At 57.3% G+C, this 26293-nt stretch overlaps 2 protein-coding genes across 4 annotated transcripts; both read left to right on the plus strand.

Moving 5' to 3' along the window:
- The first annotated feature begins 2517 nt into the window (after positions 1–2517).
- Positions 2518–6315, plus strand: CPLANE2 (ciliogenesis and planar polarity effector complex subunit 2). 2 transcript variants are annotated; one of them, XM_077312725.1, is made up of 5 exons: positions 2518–3289; positions 3658–3810; positions 4231–4355; positions 4444–4652; positions 5019–6315. In XM_077312725.1, exons 1-5 carry the CDS (start codon positions 3184–3186, stop codon positions 5287–5289), a joined length of 864 nt encoding a protein of 287 aa, XP_077168840.1. In that variant the 5' UTR covers positions 2518–3183; the 3' UTR covers positions 5290–6315. The 2 variants fall into 2 exon arrangements, with proteins under 2 accessions (XP_077168840.1, XP_077168841.1); XM_077312726.1 differs by having other exon boundaries at positions 2523–3289; positions 4444–4580; positions 5019–6308.
- A 1118-nt stretch (positions 6316–7433) lies between these two features.
- LOC143824900 (anoctamin-7-like) lies at positions 7434–23540 on the plus strand. 2 transcript variants are annotated; one of them, XM_077312723.1, is made up of 23 exons: positions 7434–7568; positions 7664–7772; positions 7865–8028; positions 8105–8212; positions 8282–8418; positions 8678–8735; positions 9153–9263; positions 9505–9670; positions 10062–10152; positions 10929–11025; positions 11274–11417; positions 11986–12123; positions 12261–12359; positions 14125–14227; positions 14675–14786; positions 15300–15354; positions 15694–15791; positions 15925–16061; positions 16318–16523; positions 17016–17158; positions 17241–17331; positions 18289–18451; positions 20753–23540. In XM_077312723.1, exons 1-23 carry the CDS (start codon positions 7491–7493, stop codon positions 20770–20772), a joined length of 2628 nt encoding a protein of 875 aa, XP_077168838.1. In that variant the 5' UTR covers positions 7434–7490; the 3' UTR covers positions 20773–23540. The 2 variants fall into 2 exon arrangements, with proteins under 2 accessions (XP_077168838.1, XP_077168839.1); XM_077312724.1 differs by having other exon boundaries at positions 18289–18423.
- Positions 23541–26293: the final 2753 nt, after the last annotated feature.

The following is a 26293-nucleotide window of genomic DNA, read 5'->3' on the forward strand; positions in this document are numbered from 1 at the left end:
TGGCTTGGGTGCACAGAAGTACAGGAGCTCCCCTTCCACAAAGAGACTGACCACTGGGGAGGTGGAGGGGAGGCTTTTGGAGCAGGAGCAGCATGATGTTTCTACACAGAAGTACAACATACGGTTTTCTAGTGGGGAGGGGAGCTGGCTGGGTGCTCGTCTTAAAATAGTAGGGAAGTGAGGAATCTGGGGTAGAAGCAGCCTTCTTGTGTGTCAGCTGTGTCCCTGGCTCCCCTGCCCCTGAAGTTCCTCAACAGAGCTACAGCCAAGGGCTGCACCTACCCCCTAGACCCAAGACCTAACAAGGGAAGGTCCCTTAGGTCGCTGGGGTGAGGCTACTTCATGCCAGGTAGCCCTGCAAGCCACAAGTCGCCACAGTTTTTCCTGAGCCTTGGGAGGGGGGGTGACTCCCCAGTGAAACTGCATGCTTCACATGGTGGTCAGGAGTTTGCAAATGGTGCCCTAATGCAGTGGGGATCAGTTGGTACCAGGCCACGGCTCCTCCTCGTCCTCCTCCCGGGCTGCTGCCTCCCTGGTTCTGCCACCGGCTCACCTGTGGTGCTCTCCAGCGGCCGCCATGGCTGGGGCTCCCCCTCGGTGTGGCATTGTGCAGCTGCTGCTGGCAGTGCCCCCCACTAGGCGGCGGGAAGTCAGGGGCGTCAGTGGGAAACCAAGTGGAGCAGGGGCTCAGGCGGCAGTGACGATGTCCCTTGGCAAAAGACTACCCCCCCCCCGGGCCTCAGTAAAATTGTCAAGCGTTGACCGGTCCCCGGTGATAAAAAGGTTGGGGACCACTGCCCTAATGGGATGAAGCTTGGGAAGAGAGCAGCCCCAGAAATCCTGAATGGCTCCTTACACCCTACCTCTCTGGGGTGTTTTCCTCTTCAGTTCTTGGGGCATTCCTTGCTGGGAACGAAGCCATTACCAGGTGTTCTCTCCCCTCCCCCATTCATTACCTGGGTACCCAGAACAGCTTAGATGGTCTCCCATCCCAAACGGGCCTGCCATTGGGGGGGGGGTGGTATTAGGAAGAGGGAGCTTGGAGTTGCGGTAGAGAACTCAGTGAAGACGTTGGCTGATGTGCAACCGCAATAAAAGGCAAATGTTGTCCTTGGGATTGAAAACAAATGCAGTCTCCAAATGCCCCTGTATGGATCTATGGCTAGGCGTCATTGAGAATACAGCAAAGAGTCCTGCTCCCCACCCCTCTAAAAAGATTATATAGTATTGGGGAAGGGTGTTGAAATTGGTAGCTAAAATGACTAAGGGCATCCCCTTCCCTGTGAGGAAGGTTAAAGAGGTTTGGGCTCTTTAACTTGGAGAAATGACAGTTGAAGGGTGACATGAGAGGTTTACAAAATTATATATTGTGACAGAAGATACAGAAGTCCTTTTCCCTCAATACGGCTATTCCTGGGCATTCAAACTGTAGGCATAGAGCGGATTACAGAAGGGATTTCCTTGCCCAAAGAGTCATTCACCACAGGAAGTGGTGGCCGCTATACACATAGATGACTTCAAGAGCATACTACAGGAACAGCATAGGTCTGTGAGTGGCCGTTAGCCACAAGGAGTAGATGGCATGCTCTGCCTGGGCCAACGGTGCTACACTGGGACGGCAGCTGAAGTTCTGGGCAACGGGTAGGCCACCTGATGGTGCCTGGGGTTTGGCCACGGTTGGACACTGGGTGTTGAACCAGCTGGCCCAGTGGCCAGATTCAGCATGGCTGCTGTTCTTCTGAGATGGCCACCAGGACTCTGGCACAGGGTCACAAGGCTTGGCCATTAGCCTCCTGCAGCCATAAGAGAAAGTGGCCTGGGGGAGCATCTGAAGGCTGCAGTGACTGTGAGGGAGGCAAGTCATGGCTTGAGTCTGCTGCAAAGGGCAGGTGGGGCTGGGAAGGGGCTTTGCTCCTGATGTGACCATTCAGGGTCTAGTGGTGCAGCCTTGGTCCTTCATAGAACAAGTGGGGGGAGGCTTTTTTATGAAGCAGCGGCTGAGAGAACTCTTATATTCCTGCTCGGTCAGAACAGTTTTAACAGTGCTGTGGTGAGCCAAAGATCCCACAGCTGGCTGCATGTGGAGAAGTGGGGAATTATAAACCCGGCTGCTAGAAGTCCGTTCTCCTAAGCACGACCCCACACTGGAAAAGCACCTACTGGCAGGCCCCCTGTATGGGAAATGATCTGCTGTCCTGCCCCGGTAGGTGGCTCGCTGCCCCTGCTATATCCTTGCAATACTTTCTCCTGGCTTGCATCCAGTCGGACTGACGGAGCGGCAGGAGTGGGCCAAGGCCTGCTGCGACTCTCCCTCCCCCGCAAGCATCTCACCGCCCTTCTCCCCTTCCCCTTACGTGGAATGCTTCCACATAATGGGCGAACATCCTTTTCGCGTGTTTTATCTAGACGTGGCGAGGAGATCCGTGGGGCGGCCGCCTTCCAGCCTGTGCGGTCTCGGGATGTTGCGGGCGTTTTGTCTCGGAGGGAGGGGGTAAATGGGGTGCTGCTCGCCCCGCCCCGCCCCCCCCCCGCCTCCAGCGGACGGCGCTTGCAAGGGGCTGCTGCCGTGGGGCCCGCCAGCCTCTGAGCCCTCGGGCCAGGCAGGCAGCCTGCCCTAGCGGGACCCGCTCTTGCCCCTCCCCGCGCCCGGGCCTCCGACGCCGCTTTCCCCCAATCTCCGGACGGGGGGGACGGGGCCGCCCGACCTCGCCAGGGCCTCCAGGGGAGAAGCGGCCTCGGAAGGCACGCGGGAGCCCGGGGAAGGGCCGCGGCTAGCGATGCCGACTCGCGCGCCCGGCTTCCCCCTCCCCGCGGAGAGGGAGAGATCCGGGGGGGGGGCGGCGCTCTGTGTAGCTCGGGGGCCTCTGCGCATGCGCTGCCCTGCCCCGGCAGCCACCGGGGGGGTGCAGAGTGGTCCGTGCTGCTGTCGTGGCCCCGCCCCGCCCCGCTCCGCTCCGCTCCCGGGGGCCCGGTCTTCCCCACTCCCACCGCTGCCGCCGCCACCGCGCTTGCCTGTGCCTCGGGTCCGGCGCAGGGGGGCGGCGCCCCAGTCTTGGGTCCTAGCCGAAAGCGGGCCCGGGGAGGGAGCTGGGCCCTCGTGACCCCTAACCCAAAAACCAACCGCGCCAACAGGGACTAGGCGAGAGAATCTTGGCGACCGCCTTGCCTTCAAGGAACACCGCCATGGCCGTGCGCCCTGGATCCCTGCTCGACCTGGACTGGCACAAGAGCCAGGAGGCCAAGCGCTACTTCGGGACTATCCTGCAGCGAAACAAGCGCAAGCCCTTTGGTGAGAGTTATGGGACGAAGGGGGCAGGAAGGACTAGGGCAGATCTCCTGCTTCAAATACCTGAGGGCAGGGAGAGGCAGTCTGTGGAGCATGCCCCTGGGCTGCCCTTGGGCTTCTGCCTGCTCTGCTTCCTTGGCTTGGGAGCCCCAAGCCCTAGCTTTGGAGGAGGGGATGAGGCCTGGTTTGGCATATGGACTGGCCTGGGAAGTAGGTCTAGCAAGGCTGTCTGCAAGCCTCATGGCTTGCTGTGTTTGGATGGCAGATGTGCAACTGGTGATGTTTCCTCAGCATTGGAACAAACGGTGCATGCTCAGAGTCCCCATCAGAGTGTAAGGCCACTGAAGGTCAACCTCACTGTTGCTTCTTAGGGTTGCTGGAGAGGCCCGTGCTCCCACCACAAGCAGCAGTTGACATTGCAAGCTACAAGGTCTTTGTGTCGGGGAGAAGTTCTGTGGGCAAGACATCGTTGGTGGCCTCCCTAGGTGGTCTGCAGGTGCCCTCAAAACACCACGAGACAACAGGTGAGGACTACGGGTAGGGGGGAAGCATTGGGAGAAGTCCCAACCTGTCAAATCAGAGGGACACTGATAGAAAAAAGGGGAAACTTCCAAAGTGCTGCGTAAGGTTGGAAAAGTGCAAAGAACATACTTTGCCAAGGGGCACTGAGAACAGGAACTGAATGACATCAGGACAGGGTGGAGGGGATTGATCTTGTGCAGCATGGAAGCCGCAGCTGGAAGGCAGGCAATCCAGAGGGCTGCATTCTCGGCCGTTCTTCTCTCATCATTGTATTGGGCTTTTAAAATACACAAAAGGATTTTATTTTATTGGGCTGCGTTGTGCAGTCCGTAGGATTTTATTGTGCAGGCTGTTGGATTCGTAGAACCCTTTGGAACGCTTCCTGGTCATCTGGGGTGGCCTGTGCATTGGTTGTGTTGCAGGGATAGAGACAACAACGGTGTATTGGCCAGCCAAGCTGCGTGAGAGCGGCAGGCCCCTTTTCTTCAAGTTCACTTTCTGGGACTCTGGGGAGTCTGTGCTGAAGAAGTTTGATCACATCCTGCCGGTGAGTAAGGGGACAGCTGCCCTACTAGGGTCAGGGCACCAAGCTGGACCAAAGGCCTTTCTTACGACAGTGCCTCTTTGCCCTCCAGGCCTGCACTGAGAAAGTGGACGGCTGTCTCCTCCTCTTCTCCTTCACCGACAGGGCCTCTTTTGATGACTTGCCCAGCCAGATCTCTCGCTTGACAGGGGCAGCCAAGGAGGCTGTTAAAATAGTGATCGGCACCAAATATCCTTTAACACTTGGGCCCATCAGAAGAGGGAAGCACTTTCAACATTCTCAGACACACTTTGGCATGAGGTACCAGGATTACTGTAGAAATGGAAGGCTATGGGCGAGCTGAGACACACACACAGCCCCCTTGCCTGTAGTGTTCATCTGGAAAGGCACCACTCCAGCTGCGTCTTCCTCTAAGGTCTGGGGAGCAGAACTTTGGTGGGCCAGCCCACTCCGCTAGCAGCTCCCCTAGTGGGGGGTGCCAGTGTCCAGTGGTAGAACACCTGCTTGGTAGGCAGAGGGCAGCATCTCCAGTTGAAAGAATCAGGCTGTAGATGATGAGAACTCTTCTGCCAGCATCTGTTGTGGAAGGGTGGAATCTTTCCCTTGGTGGAATGCAGCTTCTTGTATTCAAATGGCTGGATGTCCTCTTCCTTAAATCTTTTCCAGGTTTGACCAATTTGCACACACTGATGTCACAGAACATGACGTAGCTACGTTTTGCCATACTTGGGACCTGCCAGTGTTGCGAGCAAAGAGCATCAGCCCCCTGGACAGCCACACTGGCTTGACAGAAGTGTCGCACCTCCTGAATGGGCTGGCTGAGCACCTTTGGCGGCAGGACCAGTGGGCAGCAGGCCTCCTCCTCCCCCCAAGTCCTGGCTCCAAAGACGTGGCTCCTGCTGCCCTCGCAGGGGGATCAACAGAGTTCCTTGGCTAGCCATCCGGCAGTTTGGACAGACATGCTTGAGGAGGGCCACAGTCACACTCACCCTAACCATAGTGACCTTGATCAAGAGACCTCTTCTCAGACCAAACATGGGGCCCTGTTCTCTCGCTTTCTGTGATGTGCCTTAGAACTGGCCGTTTGTTGTAGATAGGTTCCATCAAATCGTTTATGACTCATGCTGACTTTATGAACAAAGGACCCCCATCCGATTACAAGAGACATGACCTGTGCTCTTTCTGACTGTGGGTTCCTCCCAGCCCCTTCAGTGCAGCCTTGACTTGGCTTTGTTTGTACATGCTAGGGTCCAGGCCCATGCATAAATTGTTGCCTTGGCAAGAGGGCCACCTGTGCCACCATGCAGACCAGCCAACAGCCCTGGCCTTGACCCCTGGCAGCACCTCCAGCAGACGCCATCCTGGGCACTGGATGTCATGCTCCCTCTTCCCGAGGAGATGAAAGAGCACTCCCCTCTGGTGCAGACTGCTCTACTGCCATGGACACCATGTTGGGCGGTGCATGCCAAGGCCTCAGGTGACCTAAGTGGTTGGAGGAGGACAGGGCTGTGAGGGACTAGGGCAATGGCTGCAGTAGGGAGAGCCCAGCCTGGGTGCTGCTCCTGACGCCCAGCTTCTGGCCTGGGGGAGTTGTGCAAGGGCCAACCTTGTGCCCTAGTGAGGAAGAGGGGATATGTGTCTGTGTGTGTGTGTAGGGGGGGTTGGCCATGCCTCTAAATGCCCTGCCATTATTCTGATGGAATACATTTTAGAAAGTGATGTTTTCTCAAACTCCATTAATTTCATCTCATCACTGGACTTGTAAAATCAATAAACACAGGTCCCCGGGCTGTTGCTACGACTGGGTCCCTTTGCCTGACCTGAATGCTGTACTGCTAGAGGATGAATAAGCTGCAAGAGCATGGCTCTGGACTGGAGCAGCCTTGTAGAAGGACAGGGCCCCCCTGCCAGGACCAAACATCACTTGCTTTGGGAGGGCCGCACTTTGGGGGCTACGGCAGTCTCCACCCTGCCTCAGCTGTTGTTGCCAGACAGAGAGAGGCGGCGGGGGGGGGGGTATCTCTTCAAAACTGTCTCGCATATTTCTCCTTCCATTCATTCAAGCCTGCCTCTCCTGTTGACTCAGAAGCAAAGTCAGCACGGTAGGACTAGTGGAAATCTGACACAAAACACAAGTTAAACGGTACAGAAATGGTATAGGAGGTTAATGCAGACCGCAGTGGCTGGTGCACACTATGCACTTTCACATGGCACCCCTCTTCCTATACTGAAGCATCTTCCCAGATCCCCCCATTCCCTGAATAATTCATTGTGTAGAATGTCAGAAAGGCAGGAGCTTTCCTGGCCTCTGGTAAGGCATTCCACAAAGTGGGGGCCACAACATAGAAGGCACCTCCATGGATTATTACTGATCTGACCCCTGCAGAAGAGCCTGTTCAGATGGACACAATTGTCCAGGACCCAAACAGGAGAACAACAAAATCACAGTAGCACCTTTAACACCAAAAGGTGCTACTGGACTCTGATTTTGTTGTGCTAGTTCAGACCTCCCAGGAGTCCCCAGGCAGGAAAATCCTGGGCCCTGAAGGCTCTTTTGGGTGTGGGTCATCTCAGAGCCCAGGAACTGATGGGCAGCCAAAGGGGCATGGGCGGCACAGAAGCTAGGAGCCTTCAGGGCCTTTGCCTGGTTTCCTGGATAATGTGGTAGGATCCAGGTGGGCTGAGTCACAGCAAGGGAGCTTCACAGCGTCGACTTGCTTCTCCCTAAGCATAGCTGGTCTGCCTAACCCCTGCCCAGCCTCAGCAGGAAGTCGGTGGGCCCCCATGCAAAGCCAACCTGAGTGGGGGGTTGCCCTGCCTGCCTGTCCGCGCAGGTCTCTCTGGTCTCCGCTTCAGCTTGCTCCCGGGCATCCAGCAATAGCCCGGGATTTGGCTCGAGGGGCCCAGCGGGGGGGGGGGCGCCTCCTGAAGGTATTCCAGAGCGGGGTTCGGGTGGGGTGAACGGTGATCCCCGCAAGGACACAGCAGCGCAGCCAGCCCTCCCCCCCCCCCGAACGGCTGCTGCGCAGGCACCTCCGGGAGGGAGTGCGGCCGCGGCGACGCAGTGCGCGGAGGCGTGTCTGCAGCAGGGAAACGTCTGGCCGGCGCTCCAGCCACGCCGCGGCTTCTCCGAGCACCATGAGCGGCCGTGAGGGCCCGGCGCAGGACGCCCGCTGGCTCGGCGCCCTCTCGAACGGCGCGCCCTTCAGCAGCTTTGTAAGTAGGCCGGCGGCAGGGCCCTCCGCGGCGGTGGCCCCGGAACCAGCACCTGGCCGCCTGACCCCTGGGGTGGGGGCTCTGATCCCCGGCAGGAAGACGGCGGCGATGGCGACGACCAGCCCCTCTGCGCGCCCGTCCACGGAGGCGCCTCCAGCGCCGAGGGCACCCCCAACCTCTTCCGAGACGGGCGAACCAAGATCGGTGAGTGTGGCCGGCCGGCCAGCCGCAAAGCTGGCGCCATGGGCCTACTCCGCCGTCCACTCTGACGGCCGCCTGCCTCTTTGCCTCCGCAGACTTCGTGCTGGTGTGGGAGGAGAACACCCGTCTCGCCCCGAAGAGAAGCCGCCGCAGGAGCCGCGCCCAGGCCCGCGCTTGCGAGCAGGAGGCCGGGCGCCACCAGCGCTGGCGGGGCAAGTTCCTCCGGAACTTGCGAGCTGCCGGCCTCCTCCTGGAGCAGGTAAGCCGGGACGGGGACGGGTGCCCCGGGAGAGGGACCTCACTCCTAGCCCGTCCCGGGCGCGTCTCCTTCGCAGGAGGAGACGCTGAGCGAGCACCGGAGCATCCAGTACCTGAAGCTGAGCGCGCCCTGGCCGCTGCTGGTCCACTACGCTGAGGAGCTGAGCCTACGGGCACCACTGCAGGTGAGACGGGCGTGGGGGTGGGCCAGGACGGAAGGGGCTGATTAATATCTTCTCCTTTGGTCCCTTTAGGCTCACCCCAACCCGGACAGCAACAGTTCCGAGGCCCTGCTCCGCCAGCTGCACCTGCCCAACCCCCTGGCCCAGCCGGTCCCCAACAAGCCCCCAGACTTCTACACCTGCAGCTTCCGCAAGTCCAAGCTCCACAGGTAAGTACCTGCTCTCTGCCTCGGGATGCCTGGACGCTTTGGAAGGGGTCCCACAAGCACTGCCCTGCCAGACTGCGAGGGAGGGAACTGTTCATTGTCCTTTGCCCCAGGCGAGACCTCCAGCTGCCCCTCTGGCGCATGGGAGGGTTGGGCTGCTGTGCCTTGTGCACAGGCCCACTCTGGGAAAGGCAGCCCCCGCCTGCACGCCACTTCCTCTTCCTCCATCCTGCTGCCACTGGGGCGCTTCTCACTCTTTCAGGTTTTTGGGCAGCGACTCTCCTGATTCCTACTTCAGCAGCACACAAAGGCATCGCATCGTGAGTTGTGTGTTGCGGGCTTCTCTTGTGGTTGCAACAAGTAGTAGAGGACAGACCTATAAACTGCCAGCTGTTATAGAACCTCCATATTCAAGAGGAGGGCTGCCTGGAAGGGGGGGGGAGGATCTGGGCCTTTGCGGGAAGCCCGGGACCCTCAGCAGATTCATACCCGCAGAGCGGAGTGCCCTGAAGGGGGCATAAGGAGGTAGGCGGTCCCATACGTAAGATGCTTTAGGATGCTTAGGGCTGATCCTGCGTTGAGCAGGGGGTTGGAACGAGATGGCCTGTATGGCCCCTTCCAACTCTATGATTCTATGCACACCGTGCCTCCCATAGGTAAGATGCATTCCCTCTCCCACCATCCCTCTTGGTGACTCTCCTGGCCTCAGCCGTTGTGTCTTGCTGCCCCATTCATAGGTGTATGAGATCTTGACCCGGACAGTCTACGGGAAGAGGAAGCACGCCGAGGTCGGCATTGAACGGCTGCTGAATGAAGGCGTATATTCTGCAGCTTTCCCATTGCATGAGGTGGGGGGAGTATGATGGCACCTTGAGCGGGGGGAGGGAAGCATGGTGGGAGCTCGTCTCTGCCCTGAGGCTCCATCCTTCTGATCCTGAGAAATGGGAGGAAAGGCACTCTGCTTATGCTTGGTGAACTCTTCCTTTTCTTTTATTGTTCCTTTCTGATCAAACTGGAGTCCAGTCATTGAAGTGCAGTGTTTACCATCCTGGCCCTTTCCCCTCCCGCCTTCTCCTCTTCTTCCTGCAGGGCCCCTTTGAATTACCGGAATACCAAGTGCCAGCAGAAGAGCTGAACCCCCGGCAGGTCTTGTACTGCTTCTGGGCGCAGTGGCGCTGCTGGTTCAAGTACCAGCCTTTGGACCACATCCGCGAGTATTTTGGAGAGAAGGTGGCCATCTACTTTGCCTGGCTGGGTGAGAAGCAGTTGGATCTGCCCCTGCCTTTTCCTGCTCCCTGGGCTCAAGCCTTTGCCTGGAGGAGGCATGCAAACCATTGGCCCAACTTTGACATTGTACCCAGGAAGCCTTCTGTACACACTCAGAGGCGCCTGTCTTTTGACTTGTGCATGGAAACAAAGACTGAAAGTGGGTGTTGAAAGAAACCATGTCCTCTTTGGGGCTTCAGGAGTGCCCTGACAGTCTTTCCTCTCTCCCTGCTGTGGGTACTCCAGGGCTCAGACCCTGTTCTGCCTGCCAAGGTCAAAGGAAGGCTAAGTGGGAGAACAGATGGGGAGCAGGTGGCTGGAGAGGGAGGGACTGACTAGAGTTGCCCCTCCCTGGCCCTGCTATGAACATTCTCTTGCAGGCTTCTACACTGCATGGCTCTTTCCTGCCGCAGCCGTGGGCACCGTGGTCTTCCTGGCTGGCCTCTTTGCCATGGGGACAAACACACCAGCGTGAGTGGGGCAGGGAGGGAAGCAGGGGCCAGCCAGTTGGCAGGTTGCTGTTAGGCAGGGAAGGAGAGAGTGGCCTGGTTGCCTCCCTTGCTGCGAGGGGCTGGGCTAGATGGTATTTTCCATGTCCACCTGCTACACAGCCCTGATAGCGAAACGAAACCTCCAGTTTGGTGTAGTGGTGGACTTCTAATCTGGCATGCCGGGTTTGATTCTGCACTTCCCCTACATGCAGCCAGCTGGGTGACCTTGGGCTCGCCTTGGCACTGATAAAACTGTTCTGACTGAGCAGTGATATCAGGGCTCTCTCAGCCTCACCCACCTAACAAGGTGTCTGTTGTGGGGAGAGGAAAGGGAAGGTGATTGGAAGCCACTTTGAGCCTCCTTCGGGTAGAGAAAAGTGGCATAGAAGAACCAAGTCTTCTTCAAGGCAGTCTATGTCTAAAGACAAATTGCTGGAGGCTCGTTTGCACGTGGGCTTTTCCTGGCCTGTGGAAACTCAGGCAGCCAATCTTTCTGATCCTCCTGTCCCTGGCAGATCCACTTCCTGGCATGGATATTGGTCTGCTGGCTGGATTCAAGTATTTCTGGGCCTTCTCCCGGGTGGCTCCAGGGGAGGCAGTACACATGCTTTTGCAGGGTTTCATTTTCTTCTTGCAGTTTCCCTTCCATCCCTGGGTCCCAAGACTGAGACCCCAGGAAGGGGTAGAGAAAACTGTGTAGACAGGTGGGAGTGTGCCCCCCCCCTGAAAGCAGCTGTCTCTGCATCCCTCCCTCAGGCAGGAGATCTGCAACAGTGGGGGTCAGTTCCTCATGTGCCCCCTGTGTGACTCCTGTGGCAACTGGAACCTCTCTGAGATTTGCTCCATGGCAAAGGTGCGCTTAATCACACCCGCAGCAGGGCCTGGGGAAGGGGGGCCTGGGGGGGGGCTGCATGTCTGGTGGCCTCTAAAGAAAAGCACCTCTATGCAGGAGAACCAGCCATGCTGGCTGGAAAGAGCAGTACCGCTGTGCCCCTGAGCACCACACTGCTCTCCAGGCGGCTTGGGCCCCAAGGGAAGATGGCCAAGAAGTGGCTGGTGGGCTCATCAGGGGCTCTTCTTCCTATCCTGCCTGGCCCCCAGGTTGGCTACCTCTTTGATCACCCGGGGACTGTCTTCTTCAGCGTCTTCATGTCCTTTTGGGCCGTGACCTTCCTGGAGTACTGGAAGCGGAAGAACGCCACCCTGGCCCACCACTGGGACTGCATGGACTTCCAGGAGGAGGAGGCAGGCGGAAGGCAGCGTGCAGGGGCCGGGGGGGAGGACCATGGCACTCCAGTTTGGGCAGGCAGCAGCTAGCAGCTAGTTGTATTTCCCAGCCACCTTGCAGTGGACGAGTGGGTGGCTGAATGGTCCCCCCACCTGGCCCAGGCTTCTCCCCCCTTGGGACTGGGGAACGGGCAGCAGCTGGCATGCCAGGGGGGCTGGGCTCATGGTAGCCATATCATGGGCCTATTCTGTGGTAGAGATGGGGGGGGGCAGCTCCGGGGGCTGGAGCTGGGAACATGTGCTTGGGGCAAACTGGAAGTGAGTGTAGGGGCAGTAAAGCAAGAGTGGGGAGACCCTGGGGTGGGGACTGCCAGCCCCACAGGAGGTACAATGGTCAGTTCTGTGCCTTGTGGAGAACAGCAGCTGTAAGCGGCAATCCTGAGATTGCCAAGAGCATCTCCATTCCATAGCCAACCTCCCCCCCCCTTTCACAGGAAGTGGGTGGTGCAGCCCAAAGCTGTGGGGCTTGTCCTCCCTCTTCTGCTTCTGGGCCTCACCAGTCCCTCTCTCTTTCCTGGGCTCAAAGGAAGGGCCCCGGGCAGAGTTTGCTGCCTTGGCGCCTCGCATGGAGCAGAACCCCGTCACTGGAGTGAAGGAGCCCTTCTTCCCAGACCGGGACCGCCTCTCCCGCATCCTCACGGGGTCCATGGCCATCGTTCTCATGGTAAATGGGGCTCCTCCTGGTGTAATTCATGAAGCCCTGGGCCTGGAGCCATTGGCACTGAGGGCTGCCCAAGCTCAGCTGGCACAATGTTGGCTTCACGGGTTCTGATCCCTTTCTTTCCCCACCTGCCTGCCCAGCTCTGCGTGGTGATGATCTTCTTGGTGTCAGTGATCATGTATCGCGGGATTGTCAGCACAATGATGTACCGCACAGGAAACTCCCTCTTGGTGAGCCAGGTAAGAGGAGTGGAGTGGCACTGAGGAGAGAAGGCCTCTGGCCAGGCACACCAAGAGTCAGCTTGGTGTAGTCGCTAGGAGTGCAGACTTCTAATCTGGCAAGCCGGGCTTGATTCCGCACTCCCCCACATGCAGCCAGATGTGTAACCTTGGGCTCGCCACAGCACTGATAAAGCTGTTCTGACCCAGCAGTAATACCAGGGCTCTCTCAGCCTCACCTTTGCTACTACTTTGGGTAGAGAAAAGCAGCATACAAGAACCAACTCTTCTTCTTCTTCAGTAATATCAGGGCCCTCTCAACCTCACCAACCTCGCGGGGTGTCTGTTGTGGGGAGAGGAAAGGGAAGGAGTCCCTTTGAGACTCCTTTGGGTAGAGAAATGCGGCATACAAGAACCAAGTCTTCTGCCCCAGCCTGGGTTACTGCCAGCTTTAACATCCAGGTGCCTGGGCTGCCAGGAGGGGACCTTGGGGGGGAAGCAGTTGTCTTCAGGCTGAGCCCAATCAAGGAAATCATGCAGACAGAATCTTACTCAGTTGCCTGGACTTGTTCCTGCTTTCTGGAAGTCAAGGCCAGGAGGACACAGGCCCTGGCAGGGTTCACTGGGATTTGACCCTCCTGTGCATTTCCTTGTTTTGTTGTGATTTAGTAAGTTGTGTGATGGTTGATGAGCTAAGCCATCTAAGGAGTAGCTTCATATTGGTTTTGGTTAGCACTGAGACTATCCTATACCCCTTCTTGGATACAGCCAATCCAGTTGAACTGGACTTGGTTGGGAGTGTCGGGCTATAAATCAAATAAATAATAATAATAACAAAAACAACAACAGCTGATAGCTTGGCAATGAGATCATTGGGATTAATTTGGCTTGAGGCTGTTTTTGAAGGCTGGCCTAGCAGCCATTTCCCTTTATGTGGACTTTAGTGGCTCCCAGATTCTCTCTCAGTTCCATTCAGGAGGCTGGCTTTGTCCTTGCTAGCTTAGGCCCCACAGGCCTGGGTGGGGCCTCCCCTCTGGGTCTGCCTGTGTGGGCAGGATGGTTGCTGCCTGGATGGGGCCATTTTCTGCGGCAGGAAGGCTGCTGTCCAGGGCTGCCTGGGAGGGCCTTGGCTTCTTTTGGGGTGTATGTAGTGTGAATGCTGGTTTGAGGGGAGTTGTAAAAAGGAAAAGTTCCATGAAGCCCCCCCTCCCCCGTTCTGATGGGATCCCTGCTGGGGTTCACTGGGAGGTGCTCTAAGAGTCAGTGGCCCCTTGCAGAGGCCCCTCTTCCATCTGGATTGGGGGGGATCAAGACTCGTTCTATAGCTTGAGGTGTTCTGACCTAGGAGGAGGTCTGGGAACTCAGAGGTTCTCCCAAATTGTCAGACACACAAGGACTGCTGAAGGGGAGGCAGGCTGGGGGTTCCAAGGCAGCAGGTTTCCCCCACCCCACCCCCAGTGGCAGGGAACCTTGCAGCTCACCGTTTCCCCCTTCAGCAGCAATCCTTTTGCAAGGTCCTGTTCCAGGGAATGTCTCCCTCTCTGACAGACTGCCAGGGTGGGGGGCGGGTGCAGCTTCCAGCCACAATCCCTGACTGCCACCTAAGATCCCAGAGTGGCCTGAGGGGCTGCAGAGTGGTGGTCTCCCTGAGCAGCTCTGGAGACATGTGGGCAAGACATGTCAGGGCAGCTGAGGCGGTTCCTGGTATCTCCAGCCACCTCAGGGCAGGAAGGTCCTTTCTGGGTCCCAGAGGCCATCAGCGGACCTCTCTATTGACTTTCGGCAGGCAGGAAACATCGCCAACCTCAGCAGCTCCATGGTGAACTTGGCTGTCATCCTTCTCCTGAGCCAGGTCTACACCTCTCTGGCAGAGAAGCTCACCAGGTGGGGTGAGTAGAAAGCAGCTGTGCTGCATGTGCAAATCTTTGAAGAAGGCCTGGTCTCCTGGCAGCTGCCGCTGTGTGACCTGGAAACCTGGCAGCCTCTCCGATCGGTCAGTTGGGGGGGTCCAGATGTCTCTGAACTGGGCAGCGTCTCTGGGGGGTGGGACATGGTCAGAGCAAACAGCCTCTATCTGAATCAAGCTTCTTGCCATACCCTGGCCCTACCATCACTTGGATGTAGCAGCCTCCCCTGTCAGTGGGCTTGTGGACTCTCCATCCAACCTTTCTTTCAAATCCTTTGCACTGGTGCCCGCTGCTCCTTTTCAAAATTCCCTAACCGCCCTTTGACACAATAAAGTTGGACATCTCTGTCCTGAAGGGCCATGGGTTCCCACTGCCCCCTTGCCTGCTTCCATGCCTTCCACCTCCCCCCCCCCAATGCCGCCTCTGCAGAAATGCACCGGACCCAGACGCAACACGAGGATGCCTTTACCTTCAAGGTGTTCATTTTCCAGTTTGTGAACTTCTACTCCTCGCCCTTCTACGTGGCCTTCTTCAAAGGCAGGTGCGGGAGACATGCACAGATGCAGGCACCCCTCGTGGTGCCAAGCTGACAGCCATGTCAGAGGGAGGGAGGGAGGGAGGGAGGGATGCACAGCCTGGCCCCTTCCTAGCTGTATGGGGAGTCATATCCGTTGCCGGGGAGGGAGCTGGAGCATTTTGAAATCCTCCTCTGAAGAAGGGGGCTTTTTGCTGCCCTTTGGAAACCATTGCCCTGTCCTTAGCATGCAAGGGTCTGGCCTTGTGGTAGAAGCACCCAGGGGGCCATACCTGCAGCTACTGTGCCTGCCCCTCTCTACCAGCTTCTTCCATTCGTGCGCTTGAGATCAGCCCCATGGATCTTAACAACCCTTAGAGGTCTTCCCCCAATTGGTTCCCCTCTTTTGGGACTGTAGGTTCCCAGTGCCAGACATGAGACCCCAAAAGCAGAGTGGAAGGAAGGTAGGAGGTTTGGGGGGCTGCATGCTGGCAAGGGACTTCCGTGGGGTCAGAGAACTGCCTTTCCTCCCCCCTGCAGGTTTGTGCGATATCCAGGTCAATACGGCCAACTGCTCGGCATGCGGAATGAAGATGTAAGTGGGATGGTGGTTTTCCTTCCAAGGTGTGAGCGTTCCTGCTGCTTACTCTGGAGCTTTTGGGGGGCAGGGGCAGGAGGAGGACAGGCTGAACAGGAAGCAAGCAGCCAGCCAGCCTGCCTGCCTGCCTCTCACCTCTGGTCAAATAGGGTGGGCAAAAAGCGGCAGAACTGGTGTGTTACTGCAGCTGCCACAGTGGGGTGTGTGGAGGGAGCCCCGGTTGGCAGGGATCCCTCTGTCTGGATCCAGGGGCTCTGGTCCCAGCTTAATGCAGTGGAGGAGGAAGAGGCCTTTAGCAGGCATCCAAGTGATTCCTGGAGGATCCTTGTCCTGCAGTGTGGTCCTGGTGGATGCCTGATTGAGCTGGCCCAACAGCTCTTTGTCATCATGGTCGGCAAGCAACTCGTCAGCAACGCCCAAGAGTTCCTCATCCCGTGAGTCTCTGCCCTGGGCAGCCTGCTCCCCCTTCTGCTGGGTGGGGAGGGGAGGCTGACACAGGCTCCTGCTACTGGGAAGAGGCCTGGGTGGACTGCCTGCCCCCAGCTCTCCCCTTCTCTGGCTCCACAGCAAGCTGAAGGCCTGGCACCAGAAGCGGAAGCTGGCCCAGTTGCGGGGCACCCAGATCGGCCAGGAGCCCAAGCGCTGGGAAGAGGACTTTGAGCTCATTGCCTGTGAAGGCCTCTTTGAGGAGTACCTCGAAATGGGTAAGCTGGCCTGGGGGGGCCTCTGTGCGGTCTGCCCCACTTGGGAGGTGCTCTCTGGATGCTGGGCCAGGCAGGGGTCAGAGTGCTGAGCCTTTCTTGATTGATCAGCTACCCGCCCATGGGGCCTCTGCCTTCCTGAGCTGCCTGTATGTGCGCTCTGCAACCCACGACACCCCTTGAGGAGGGAGCATGGCAAGAGGGGTGATTTGGCAAGACTGTTTTGTGCCCCCCAGCCAGTTGTGCTGTTGCCCCCTAGTGCTGCAGTTCGGCTTCATCACCATATTTGTGGCTGCCTTCCCACTGGCCCCGCTCTTCGCGCTGCTCAACAACTGGGTGGAGATCCGGTTGGATGCCCAGAAATTTGTGTGCGAGTACCGCCGCCCGGTGGCCGAGAGAGCACAGGGCATTAGTGTCTGGTTCTTCCTTCTGGATGTCCTAGCCCACGTTTCTGTCATTGTCAATGTGAGTTTCTGGAGGCGGAGGGCAGGATGCAGCTCCCCTTTCCGGCCCTCCTCCACCCCTCCCCTCCCCTCCCCTGAGTAAGCGAGCTGCCCTTCTGGGGCTCTAGTCTTCTTCCTGCCAGACCAGTATAGCAAGGATGGGAGCTGTGCCTGTTGTATTCTGGCACATTGAGTTGCTCTTGGAAGCCCAAAAGCTCTGCCAGGTAAAGATGCCAGTAAAGAGCCTGAGGGTCTGAGGGGAGGAGGCATGGATAATGAGGCAGACTTGCTTGAACCCAGTGAGGCCTGTGCACCCATGCATGCAGCCCAAGGATGACCTTTCCAGGAACCCCTCCCCCCCCCCCGGGCATCTGGCAGTGGGCCCATGGGAGCTGCGCTGGCCTGTGATCCACCCCCAAGGCTATGGTGCCACCCAGTGGCTCAGGGGGGACGGGTTCAATTGTCCCTGAGCCATGTGCACATCTCTTTCTCATGTCTCCCTTATGGTCTGTAGGCCTTCCTCATAGCTTTCACCTCCGACTTCCTGCCACGCCTCCTGTACCAGTGCGAGCATGACAGCTGGCTGCGGGGCTATGTCAACTTCACCCTCGCCTATTCGCCTCCCAGTTACGTGGACAGCAACCACACCATGTGCCGGTGCGCAGGCCAGGGCCCCGCCCCACAGCCCTCCCGGCTGGGCTGTGGCTTCTTGCTCACCTGCCTGCTTGCTTCCCTGCAGGTACAAGGCCTTCCGTGACCCCGGCGGCAGCTACACCCTCTTCCACTGGAAGCTCCTGGCCATCCGCCTGGGCTTCATCATCACGTTTGAGGTGAGAGCCATCCTGGCCTGACTGGGTTGATGCTCGAAAGGCCAGGTGGGGTCAGGCCTCAGGCCCTGGGGGGAGGCTGCCTCCAACCATCAGGGCCCCGACCGGGTGCCATGCAAGGGAGGGAGCGTGCAGGCCTGCCTTGGAGTAAGCAAGGACTGTGTTTGCCACACTGCCCCCTCTTCTCTGTGCGGCCTCCCTCATGCTCAGAATGCAGAGCCCTATCTTGGACACATGAAGACTGCCTCTCTACTGCCCCTCTCTGCACCCCATACAGGTGTTGTCAGAAATGGGTCCCTGTTTCAGACCCTCTGTAGCCACTCAGCTGTGGTCCATCACACCTTCACAGAGGACAAACTGGGAGCTAGGGAGGTGAAACCTTTCCTCCCTGCCCATGGGGTGGAGAACAGAACTGTTGGAAGGAGTCTTGACCCTCTGGGGGGTGGGACATTGGGAGGGTCCCTCCAGTTTTAATCTGTGTGGTGCCTGGTGTTGCCTTGTGTCCTGCAAACTGATTTGTGGTGGGTCTGTAGAGTGGGTCGCAGGTGTATGTCCCTGTGTTGCCCTTTGCACTGCAAAGACCTGTCCCTGGAGAGGGTCTCCAGCCAGTTCTGCTCCAGCGTGACCGGAAGGAGCCTCACTCCCAACCTGGAGCGGGACCGGCCTTGCTGGCTCTTCCTCCAGCCCCTCTCTTGTTGGGTTGCTGACGTGCAAGGATCTTTCTTTTGGGGCAGTGGTGCTGTGAGCCATTCCCCAGGCATGCCAAGGGAAGACTACCCTGAAGAGCTTCTATTGTGCCCAAGAGGCTTTTGCCTCCTTGAGCTGTGGCAGTGGAGAGGAGAATAGCAGCCTACCTCACAGGACTGTTGGAAGGTTTTCTGGGTGAGAGGGATGAGAAATACCCGTTAAGAGGTATGTACTGAGGAGCCTCCCCTCCCTTCCCCTCCCCTCCCCTGGCAGCACGTGGTATTTTTCTGCTTGCGCTTGATTGACTGGCTGGTGCCGGACATCCCAGAGTCCCTCGAGGTGAAGATCAAGCGTGAGAGATATTTAGCCAAGCAGGCCTTGGCCGACAACCAGGCTGCGCTGCTGATGGTGAGTCCGGACTCCACTGCCTCCCCAGGTCAGTTGGGAAGGGCATCTGGGCCATTGTCTTCATGTTGTCCCACAAGGCACCAAACTCGCTTTTACCTCAAAGGGATGGACTTCTGTCCCTTGGGGAATGCAGCTGCTTCTGAGCAGGTGAAGAGTGCATATCCTGCCCCAGAAACCATCACCTCTGCATACAATGAGAATAACTGGATGAAACTATTCTGAAAGGGATTTGCCTATTCAGAGTGTTTAGCAGCAGATTTCACTACAATTTCTCCGTTAAAGGCTGCTGGATTATGCAAACAAGTTAGATAGCAGTTCTGTCCTTTGCACAACCAAACCAAAACTTTCAGAGACTGTATCTTTTCTTGATTAACTAAGTAAAAGATAATCAACACCATTGCACATGAGCCAGCCAGCAGGTACCTATGCGTTACCTCTGGTAATTGCTGATTTTATGAACTTAGGCAGATTGTGAGTGGGAAGAGATGTGCCAGTGTTTGTCTCTTGTGGCCCTTCCTTGCATACACATGTAATTGCTGATCGCCACTGTGGGATGGTAGGTGAATTTCCTCCAGGTCAGGCTGGAGTCTGGAGATTTTTGATCGAGTGATCAGTTGAAGAAGAGTTGTTTCTTTTATTTTTGTTTGTTTGTTTATTTATTTGTTTGTTTGTTTGTTTATTTATCTATCATACTTCTATACCGCCCTCCCCGGAGGCTCAGGGCGGTTTACATCATAACAGAGAACAATACATAAAACAGTCTGTAAAACATGTATAACTGATAACTAATAATTGTAACCAAATAACAGCACAATATAACAGTATAACAGTATAACAATATAGTGGTACAAACAGGTCCAGGGCTTATTGATGAAATTCTGAGGGGGGGGAGCAGGGGCCCTTGGTCGCTGTTGATTACGTCTGGTCTCGGCCAAATGCCTGGTGGAGGAGCTCCTTTTTGCAGGCCCTGCGGAACTGTTTAAGCTGCTTTTCTCTACCAGAAGGAGTCTCAAAGTGGCTTCCATTCGCTTTTCCTTTTCTGTCCCCACAATAGACAGGAAAGGAAGGTGAGGAAGGTGAGGCTGAGAGAGCCCTGATATCACTGCTCAGTCAGAACACCTTTATCAGTGCTGTGGCAAGCCCTAGATCAGCCAGCTGGTTGCATGTGGGGGGAGTTTGGAATCAAACCCAGCTTGCCAGATTAGAAATCTGCACTCCTAATTTGGGCATGAAATTGGGGTCACTGTGGGTGGGCAGGTAGTTGTGAGTTCATGCACTGTGCAGTGGTTTGGGCTAGGTGACCCTGGAGGTCCCTTCCAACTCATGACTGATTCTAAGCCAGTGGAGGCCTAATTTCAACATTTCACTTCTCCTGGAAAGCAGTAAACATTTCTGGCAGTGAACAAAGTTCAGGTCCAGGCAGGTACCTTTAACACCAACAAAGTTTTATTCAAGACTAGCAGGGAAACCCATTGTATCCTAGAGTACAACGGGCGCTAGCACCCTCACCGGCTCTGGACAGGGCTGTGGCGGGGTTTTGCAGGGTTGGAGGATACAGCAGCAGGCCCCCTGGGAGCTTTTAAGGAGGGGGTGAGAAGCCGCCCACCTTTGCAAGGCCTCCCCACTCGCAGGAGTGGCAGGAGGAGGAGGCAGCCGCAGGTCAAGCTGAGAGTAGGGGTGGACCCCCAAATGCCTGGGGGGCGGGCAATCAGACCCTCTGGTGTTTCTTCTCTGGGCTTGTGTGGTTGGCTTCATTCCATCACCTCTTTCAGTGCCCCTCTTGAAGCCCTGGATTTTTGGGGACCTCAGTCGCTATGGTGTGTGGTGTGTGCTTGGTGCAGTGTTGTGATGCTGTGGGTCTGGTTGCTGTGTTACTTGTGCTCCCTTTTTAGTATGGCGGCATGAATCAGGGGGCAGGGGGTGGGATGTGGGATACAAGGCTCTTGCTCTTCACAGCTGCAATCCAGCAATGCCCTTGTTCTGGGGTGGCCCCCAAGGGTGCCCTCACTGCAGCAGGGCTTCTCAGTCTTTTGGAGGTGGAAGCCAGCCCATGGAACAGCTTGGCATCCCCCCCCCCCCCACACACACACCTCCTGCCCCGATTATGCTTTGCCCAGCAGCCAGGACAAGGGCTCTGCAAGAAGCCTCAGGAGAGCCCACTAGCAGGGCATGTGCATGCTGCAGGCTTGGTCCGCAGCCCTTGCCAGGCCCAGCCCCTCTTTCTCTGCAGAGCCCGCTGGGCCTAGCGTGGCTCATGGCTGCTGGCTGTCCCTTGGGCTTGGGTGGCCATTTCAGGGGCGTGTTTTGTTCTTCTCTCCTCCCACCACAGCAAGCAGCAGCCTGACCTAGCAGCACCGGCTTGACCTGTCGCCAGCCCAGCCCCACCGCACAAAGGGGAGGACAGCGCTGCAGAGAGCGGGTGCCTGCAGGGCCCAGTTTGGATCTGCCCCCATGCTGTCCTGCCACTTTGGTGACAAGGCCAATCGCGCGCACACCCGCAGGACCCTCCCGGAGGAGGACAGTCTTCCTGAGCCCTGAGGCCTCTGGCATGTCCCCCCTCACCTCATATTGTGTTCCCAGGAGCATCTCCGAGAAGGCCAGCCCAGTGTCTCTCTGCAAGGATGTTCAGGGAGAATGGCTGAAGGATCAGTTCTCCCCCTCCCTAGTGCTTGTTTGGCTGTGGCCTTCTCCTGTCTCTTCAAGGCCCTTTTGCATGAAAGGCCGGCTGCGCCCAGGCGTGGTCTGTTCCTGCAGCAACCTTGGCAAAGAGGGTGCTGTGGGAGCCTACAAGCCTGCCTTTTGCCTGTCTTCTCAGCATGTGGCCCCTGGGCATGGGGAGTGAGTGACCATTATCACCCTCAAGTTGGGGGCATGGGCACCCAAGAGTCCTGCTTGGACCTTGTGCATGTGTGGGTCCATCACGCAGGTCTCAGGGCTTGGGGGTCCCTGTGACTTTGGGGATTTCAGACCTGTTTTATCCTCACAGAAATCCTGCAAGGCCTGTTTTGTACAGAAAGCCCAAAGGAGGAGTGGGCCACCCCTGCCAAGGGGAACACAGCCTCTCACTGGTCCACACTGGGACAGGGAAGAAACCTCCCCACACACACACACACACATACCACCTTGAGTGTGAGCCAAGGGAGTTTCCTTAGGGAGGGCAGTGTCTTGCTCCCTCGCCTGGCCAGGGTCTGACCCTGCACTGGCTAGAGTAGGCAACCACTTCTCCTTCTAGCAGGGCTGGGGGCTGCAGCTGGTTGGGAGGGGGCAGAAGCAGCATGAATTGAGGGCACTAGTCATAACCCAGGGCCCCCAGCCAGAGGGTGCATGTGGGAAGCATGCTGGAGCTGCGCATGGGTTAAGTCCACTGTACTGGCCACTGGAGGAGCCCCATCTTGTGGCACTGCAAGCCCTGGCTCCTTGAATGGGTGGGGGGGACACACAGAACCCCCCTGGGATTGAGCTGCTGCTGCCGCCAGTTCTGTATATACTCCGGTTTGGGCCCATGTCAGCCGTTCAGTCCTGAATCAGAGCTGCTTGGGATTTCGTCCCACTCAGCTGTGAGTCAAGGCCAGAAACCCAGGATGAGGTGAAATGGGGGTGCATGTTGTGGGGGAGGGGTGGTGTTCCCCCATGTCCCAATTCCCATGCTCAGAGCACCCCTGGCTCCTCCCCGCCCCTGAAAGCTGCTTTCTGCTGCATCCCTATTTGCCCCTCATTCTGTATCTTGTGGGGATCCCATAGGTGGTGAGCAGGGAAATATTTAAGACATTAAAGTCTCTTGTAAAGATGCAGGGGAGGGGGGGCACAGGCATGTGTATGCTTACCTCTGCAGAAATATTTAAGAAGTACACCCATGTAACACCCACACAAGAACAGGAGTGAAGGACCAGAACCAAACCCTTGTGGCCTGGCGGGGTTAGATGGGCTTTCTACTTGCCAGGATGGAGGGAAGGGGGGGATGTAGAAGCAGGGCACCCTGGTGGGCTTCTCTGGCAACAGGGGAGGGAGGGAGGGGGAGGCGAGGGCGGTCTCCTCTCCTCCCCAGGGGGTGACTGTGGACTTGATGGAGTGGAGGCTAGCCCCCCGCCCCCCCCCGTCCTGGAGGAAGCTTGTTCTCTGGCCATGGAGGGAGGGAAGAGGCTCCTCCCCCCCACCCCTCCAGCAGGCTTTCCCTGAGTTCCAGCCTTGCTGATGGCAGGAGTGAATCTCTGTTGGCCGAGCAACCTCTCATGGTGCAATGTGGGGCTGGGGGTTGCACCAGGTTTGCCTGGCGCTTCATAACAGCTGTATCTGGAGCCCTGAGTCCAGCTTGAAGGGCCAGGCCATGGAGGCAGCCTTAGGCCTGGTCCCAAGCCTAAGCCCACAGGGTCTTGGTATAGATGCCTTCTGTTCAAATGAAAAGTGTGGCCAGATCCCGGTGTGATCCCAGGGGTGGCTTTTCTGTGTCAGCAACCAGGACAGTTTCTGAACAGGCCCCTGGACTGGTGTTGAAATGGCCCTGGAGCCCAGCGTGAAGACTCTGGCTCTGCTTCCTCTGCAGGGTCAGTGGTGCCTGCACTGGTACAGGTCCCAAATATGGACCCTTGGAGGGTGGGGGAGGCTTCCTGAAGAGGGGGGTAACTGCAAAAGGTTCCGAAAGGTTCAGCTCTGTTTCGCCCCCTGCAGATGAGCCATCTGGATCCTCAGCATGGGAAGGGGAGGGGGGGTCTTTGGGCAGGAGACAGACCCTGTGGGCTTTGTTTCTGGATGGCATGGGCTCTGAGCCCACAGCACTCCTGTGACTACCCAGTGCACCCAGGGCCTGGTGGTAGTTCAGGATTCTTACTATCCTACGCACAACTGTATGGCCAGTTAGGGAGCTGTGAGGAACAAAATGATTAAAATTGGGTTTAAATTAGCAAAGCACACTTAGGAAAAGGTTTAACATCCTGTCCCAATTTGGAGGTGTTGGGGGTACACTTGACTAGCCGCCAGTGGGCATGGAGGATTCCATGAAGTCCTTCAAACTGGTTCTGGGGCATGGATTAGAGGTTGCTGCCACCTGCCTCGGGCCTTTGTGCAGTGAAGTGTGTCTCTCGTCTTTTCTTTTTTGAATAAAATTGAAGCAGTGATTGGAATCTTCCTGTATTTTTTGTAAGACAAAAGGCTCTTTGGCTCCAGTGGGGCAAGAAGGTGAAGGCAATGAGCAGGCCATGGTCAGAGAATGTCTGAGAGTGTCTGTAGCCCAGCCCCACTTTCCAACTCTGCTGCCTTCTGCCTTCATAGGGTGCATCTGGTTCAAGCAATATTTTCCCCACCTTATATATTTAATTAATATACCACCTTCCCACATGGCTCAGGAGCCCAGAGGACAACTAGGTACACTCCCATTTCAGTGGATCATGGTGGAGGGAGAACTGAGGGTGCCATTTTCCTGCTCTCACAGGGTTCTTCCTCACACATAGGGGAACTTGGCAAGTGTTCAAAATTCCTCTCAGACTGGGGCAAACCACAGAGAGATGTTTGTGGGTAATGTACATGGTGGAGTGACCTAAACAGTGGGAGGGTGGAGTACAGCTTGAGTCTGGAGGGGCCCTTAGAAGAAGACTGAAGGGTAGTTACTCCAAGAGGAACTTTTCTGCGTCCCTGCTTAGACTGAACACTATTTTTGGCAAAGATTGTTGGGGGAGGATTTGAAATCTGGCTTTCAAGTGTAAATTCTGCATGAGGCCAGAGCGGTCACAAATAGCTAAGCAAGGTGATGAGGTCTACTCCAAGAGAAACAGCCTGACATTTAAGTGAACATTTGCTGCTCTTGGTCACAAAGTCATGGTCAGGACCAGCCCTCTGAAATTGCTGTGGCTGCTGACTGAGACTAGGAATGGAATCCATGTCTAAGCTGGGAGGTCACATAGCCTTCAAGGCCTTCTTGACCCGTTCTAATGCAGCACTTGCCCTTTGGAGACTCCCAGGTCTGTGATGGGCTGGCCAGGAAGACTCCAGTGCTCCCCTGCTGGCACCTGGACGTCGTGATTTCTTGTGTTCATTTTGTGCGTGTTTCCATCATGCAGAGGCTTCTGTGTTTGTCTGGTGTTGACTGTGGGAGGGCATTGCTGAGAAGTAGACAAGCGGAGAAGCCCAGGATGGTGTAGCCAATGCTATTTGGCTCCATTACAATATTGCCTGAGCATGCACAGAGACTGGCACCTCGGTCAGTTGCGGGACCTGTTCCTGGGTTTGCACGTCTTCCCACATAAAGAAGAATGCACACTATGATCTCCGTTCTGCATCTCTGAAGGAGCCAGCTCTGACAGAAATGATGTCCGTGGTGGTGCTGGGAAGTGCTGTCGAAGATGGACCGGAGCTCATGCAAGCCCAACCACTGCCACACCTTCCTGGGCTTAGCCCCTGTGCGACACAGTGTTGGCCGACTGCAGGCTTCAGGCCTAAAGGTGGGCTTTCACCCCTGCCCACACTCTCTTGCTCTGGGGGACATCGCCTGCAGCTCCCACCTCCGGCGCCTGCCACTTTGGGTACGGCAGCACTCTCACACACGTTTCTTCTTGTAGTGGCAGACCCCCCCTCCTGCGCACCCAGCATTTTTGTGGGTTGCAGGTTTTAATGTCCCACTCTTAAATCATCGGTCGGTCAGTCAGATACTCCAGAGGAGCATTAAGCGCTGGTTGCCCAAGCGTCCACGTTGCTGCTCGACCCCCAAACTTGGCATCTTCTGTGCCTCTCTGTGCCCAGAGACACCCAGGTCCACAGGTTCGTGGCTGTTGGAGCGCCTCCCCCTCCCCGCTTCCTTCCCTGGTAGGCAGAGGTCCCAATCCCCTTGAGAAGGGAGATATTCCAGGGCCCAAACTGGGAGGGACGTGGTTTAGCCTCTCAGGTCTCTTGTTGCAGATGGGGCCTGGGGTGCAGGTGTCAGCACACCAGCAGTTGGACCCTGCACTTGGACGGCTGCTGTCACCCCCCCCCCCCCCCACACACATGGAATTCCAAGCCCGCAACATCTAGTCCTCCTACCAGGCAGAAGTGGTTTGAGCAACAGCCAGTTTAAGGATTTGTGGTGCCCTAGCAAAGTACAACTGCTTGGAGCTGCCAAACTGGGGGCAGAGAAGCCCCCACCATTAGAAAGGGGTGCATCCTTAAAGAAAGAAAAGGGGAGGAGGCTCCATATGGGGCCCCTCCGAAGGTGGGGCCAGTCGCACGCCTTGCATGTGCTCCATGGCTCTGCCGCCAGAAGGGGCTTTGTTCCTGGGCAGCTTCCTTCTGCGGGTCAGGAGCTGCGGGCCAGCCCCGGCCTGGCTCTTATGGGTTGCGCCTGGCCTGAGAGAAAGGGCCCGGTTGCTCCAGCCGGCTTCTCCGGGCTATTAATGAGCGCCCGCCGGGGTCCAGACATAAAAGGGGGGAGGGGGGGCTGGTGAGCAAGGCCCGAATCCTGCCCGGCCCAGGCGGCCGCAACAGGCAAGGAGGCGATTCCGAGAGCTCCGGCCGTGACGCAGTCCCCGCGAATGGGCAGAAGGGGGCGCGGTGCCCACCCCTTGGGTCGCCAGTGGAAGGGATGGGGGCACACAGGCTCGCCCTTCCACTGGCGCTAGCTCAGCACGCCGCCGCCTAAGCCTCTGCTGGCCTCTGCTCCGGCCACCCATTCAGGCCCTAAAGCCCCCGCGGCTTTGCGCCCATTGTCCGCCCGGGGCCCGCTGAGCTCAGCCTTCCGGCCCCAGGCACGGGGGGGGGGGAGGTCATTGCCGCTGAACTGGAGGGAGGCAGCCTGAGCCGAGCCGCCGCCCTCCGATGGCTGGAGCGCTCGGGCCAGAAGCGCACCCCCGGCGCCGCCCTCCGACCGGGGAAGAGCATGCGCGGAAAGCCCGCCCCGGGCGGCGTG

Source organism: Paroedura picta, chromosome 15 (genome assembly GCF_049243985.1).
Source record: "Paroedura picta isolate Pp20150507F chromosome 15, Ppicta_v3.0, whole genome shotgun sequence".
NCBI lineage: Eukaryota > Metazoa > Chordata > Lepidosauria > Squamata > Gekkonidae > Paroedura > Paroedura picta.

Coding starts and splice junctions, on each gene's coding strand:
- CPLANE2 (XM_077312725.1), top strand. CDS start 3,184: ATGGCCGTGCGCCCTGGATCCCTGCTCGACCTGGACTGGCACAAGAGC. Junction 4,356..4,443: donor AGTTTGATCACATCCTGCCG/GTGAGTAAGGGG, acceptor TTTGCCCTCCAG/GCCTGCACTGAGAAAGTGGA. Junction 4,653..5,018: donor CAGACACACTTTGGCATGAG/GTACCAGGATTA, acceptor AATCTTTTCCAG/GTTTGACCAATTTGCACACA.
- LOC143824900 (XM_077312723.1), top strand. CDS start 7,491: ATGAGCGGCCGTGAGGGCCCGGCGCAGGACGCCCGCTGGCTCGGCGCC. Junction 8,213..8,281: donor GCCTACGGGCACCACTGCAG/GTGAGACGGGCG, acceptor TGGTCCCTTTAG/GCTCACCCCAACCCGGACAG. Junction 11,026..11,273: donor AGATTTGCTCCATGGCAAAG/GTGCGCTTAATC, acceptor CCTGGCCCCCAG/GTTGGCTACCTCTTTGATCA.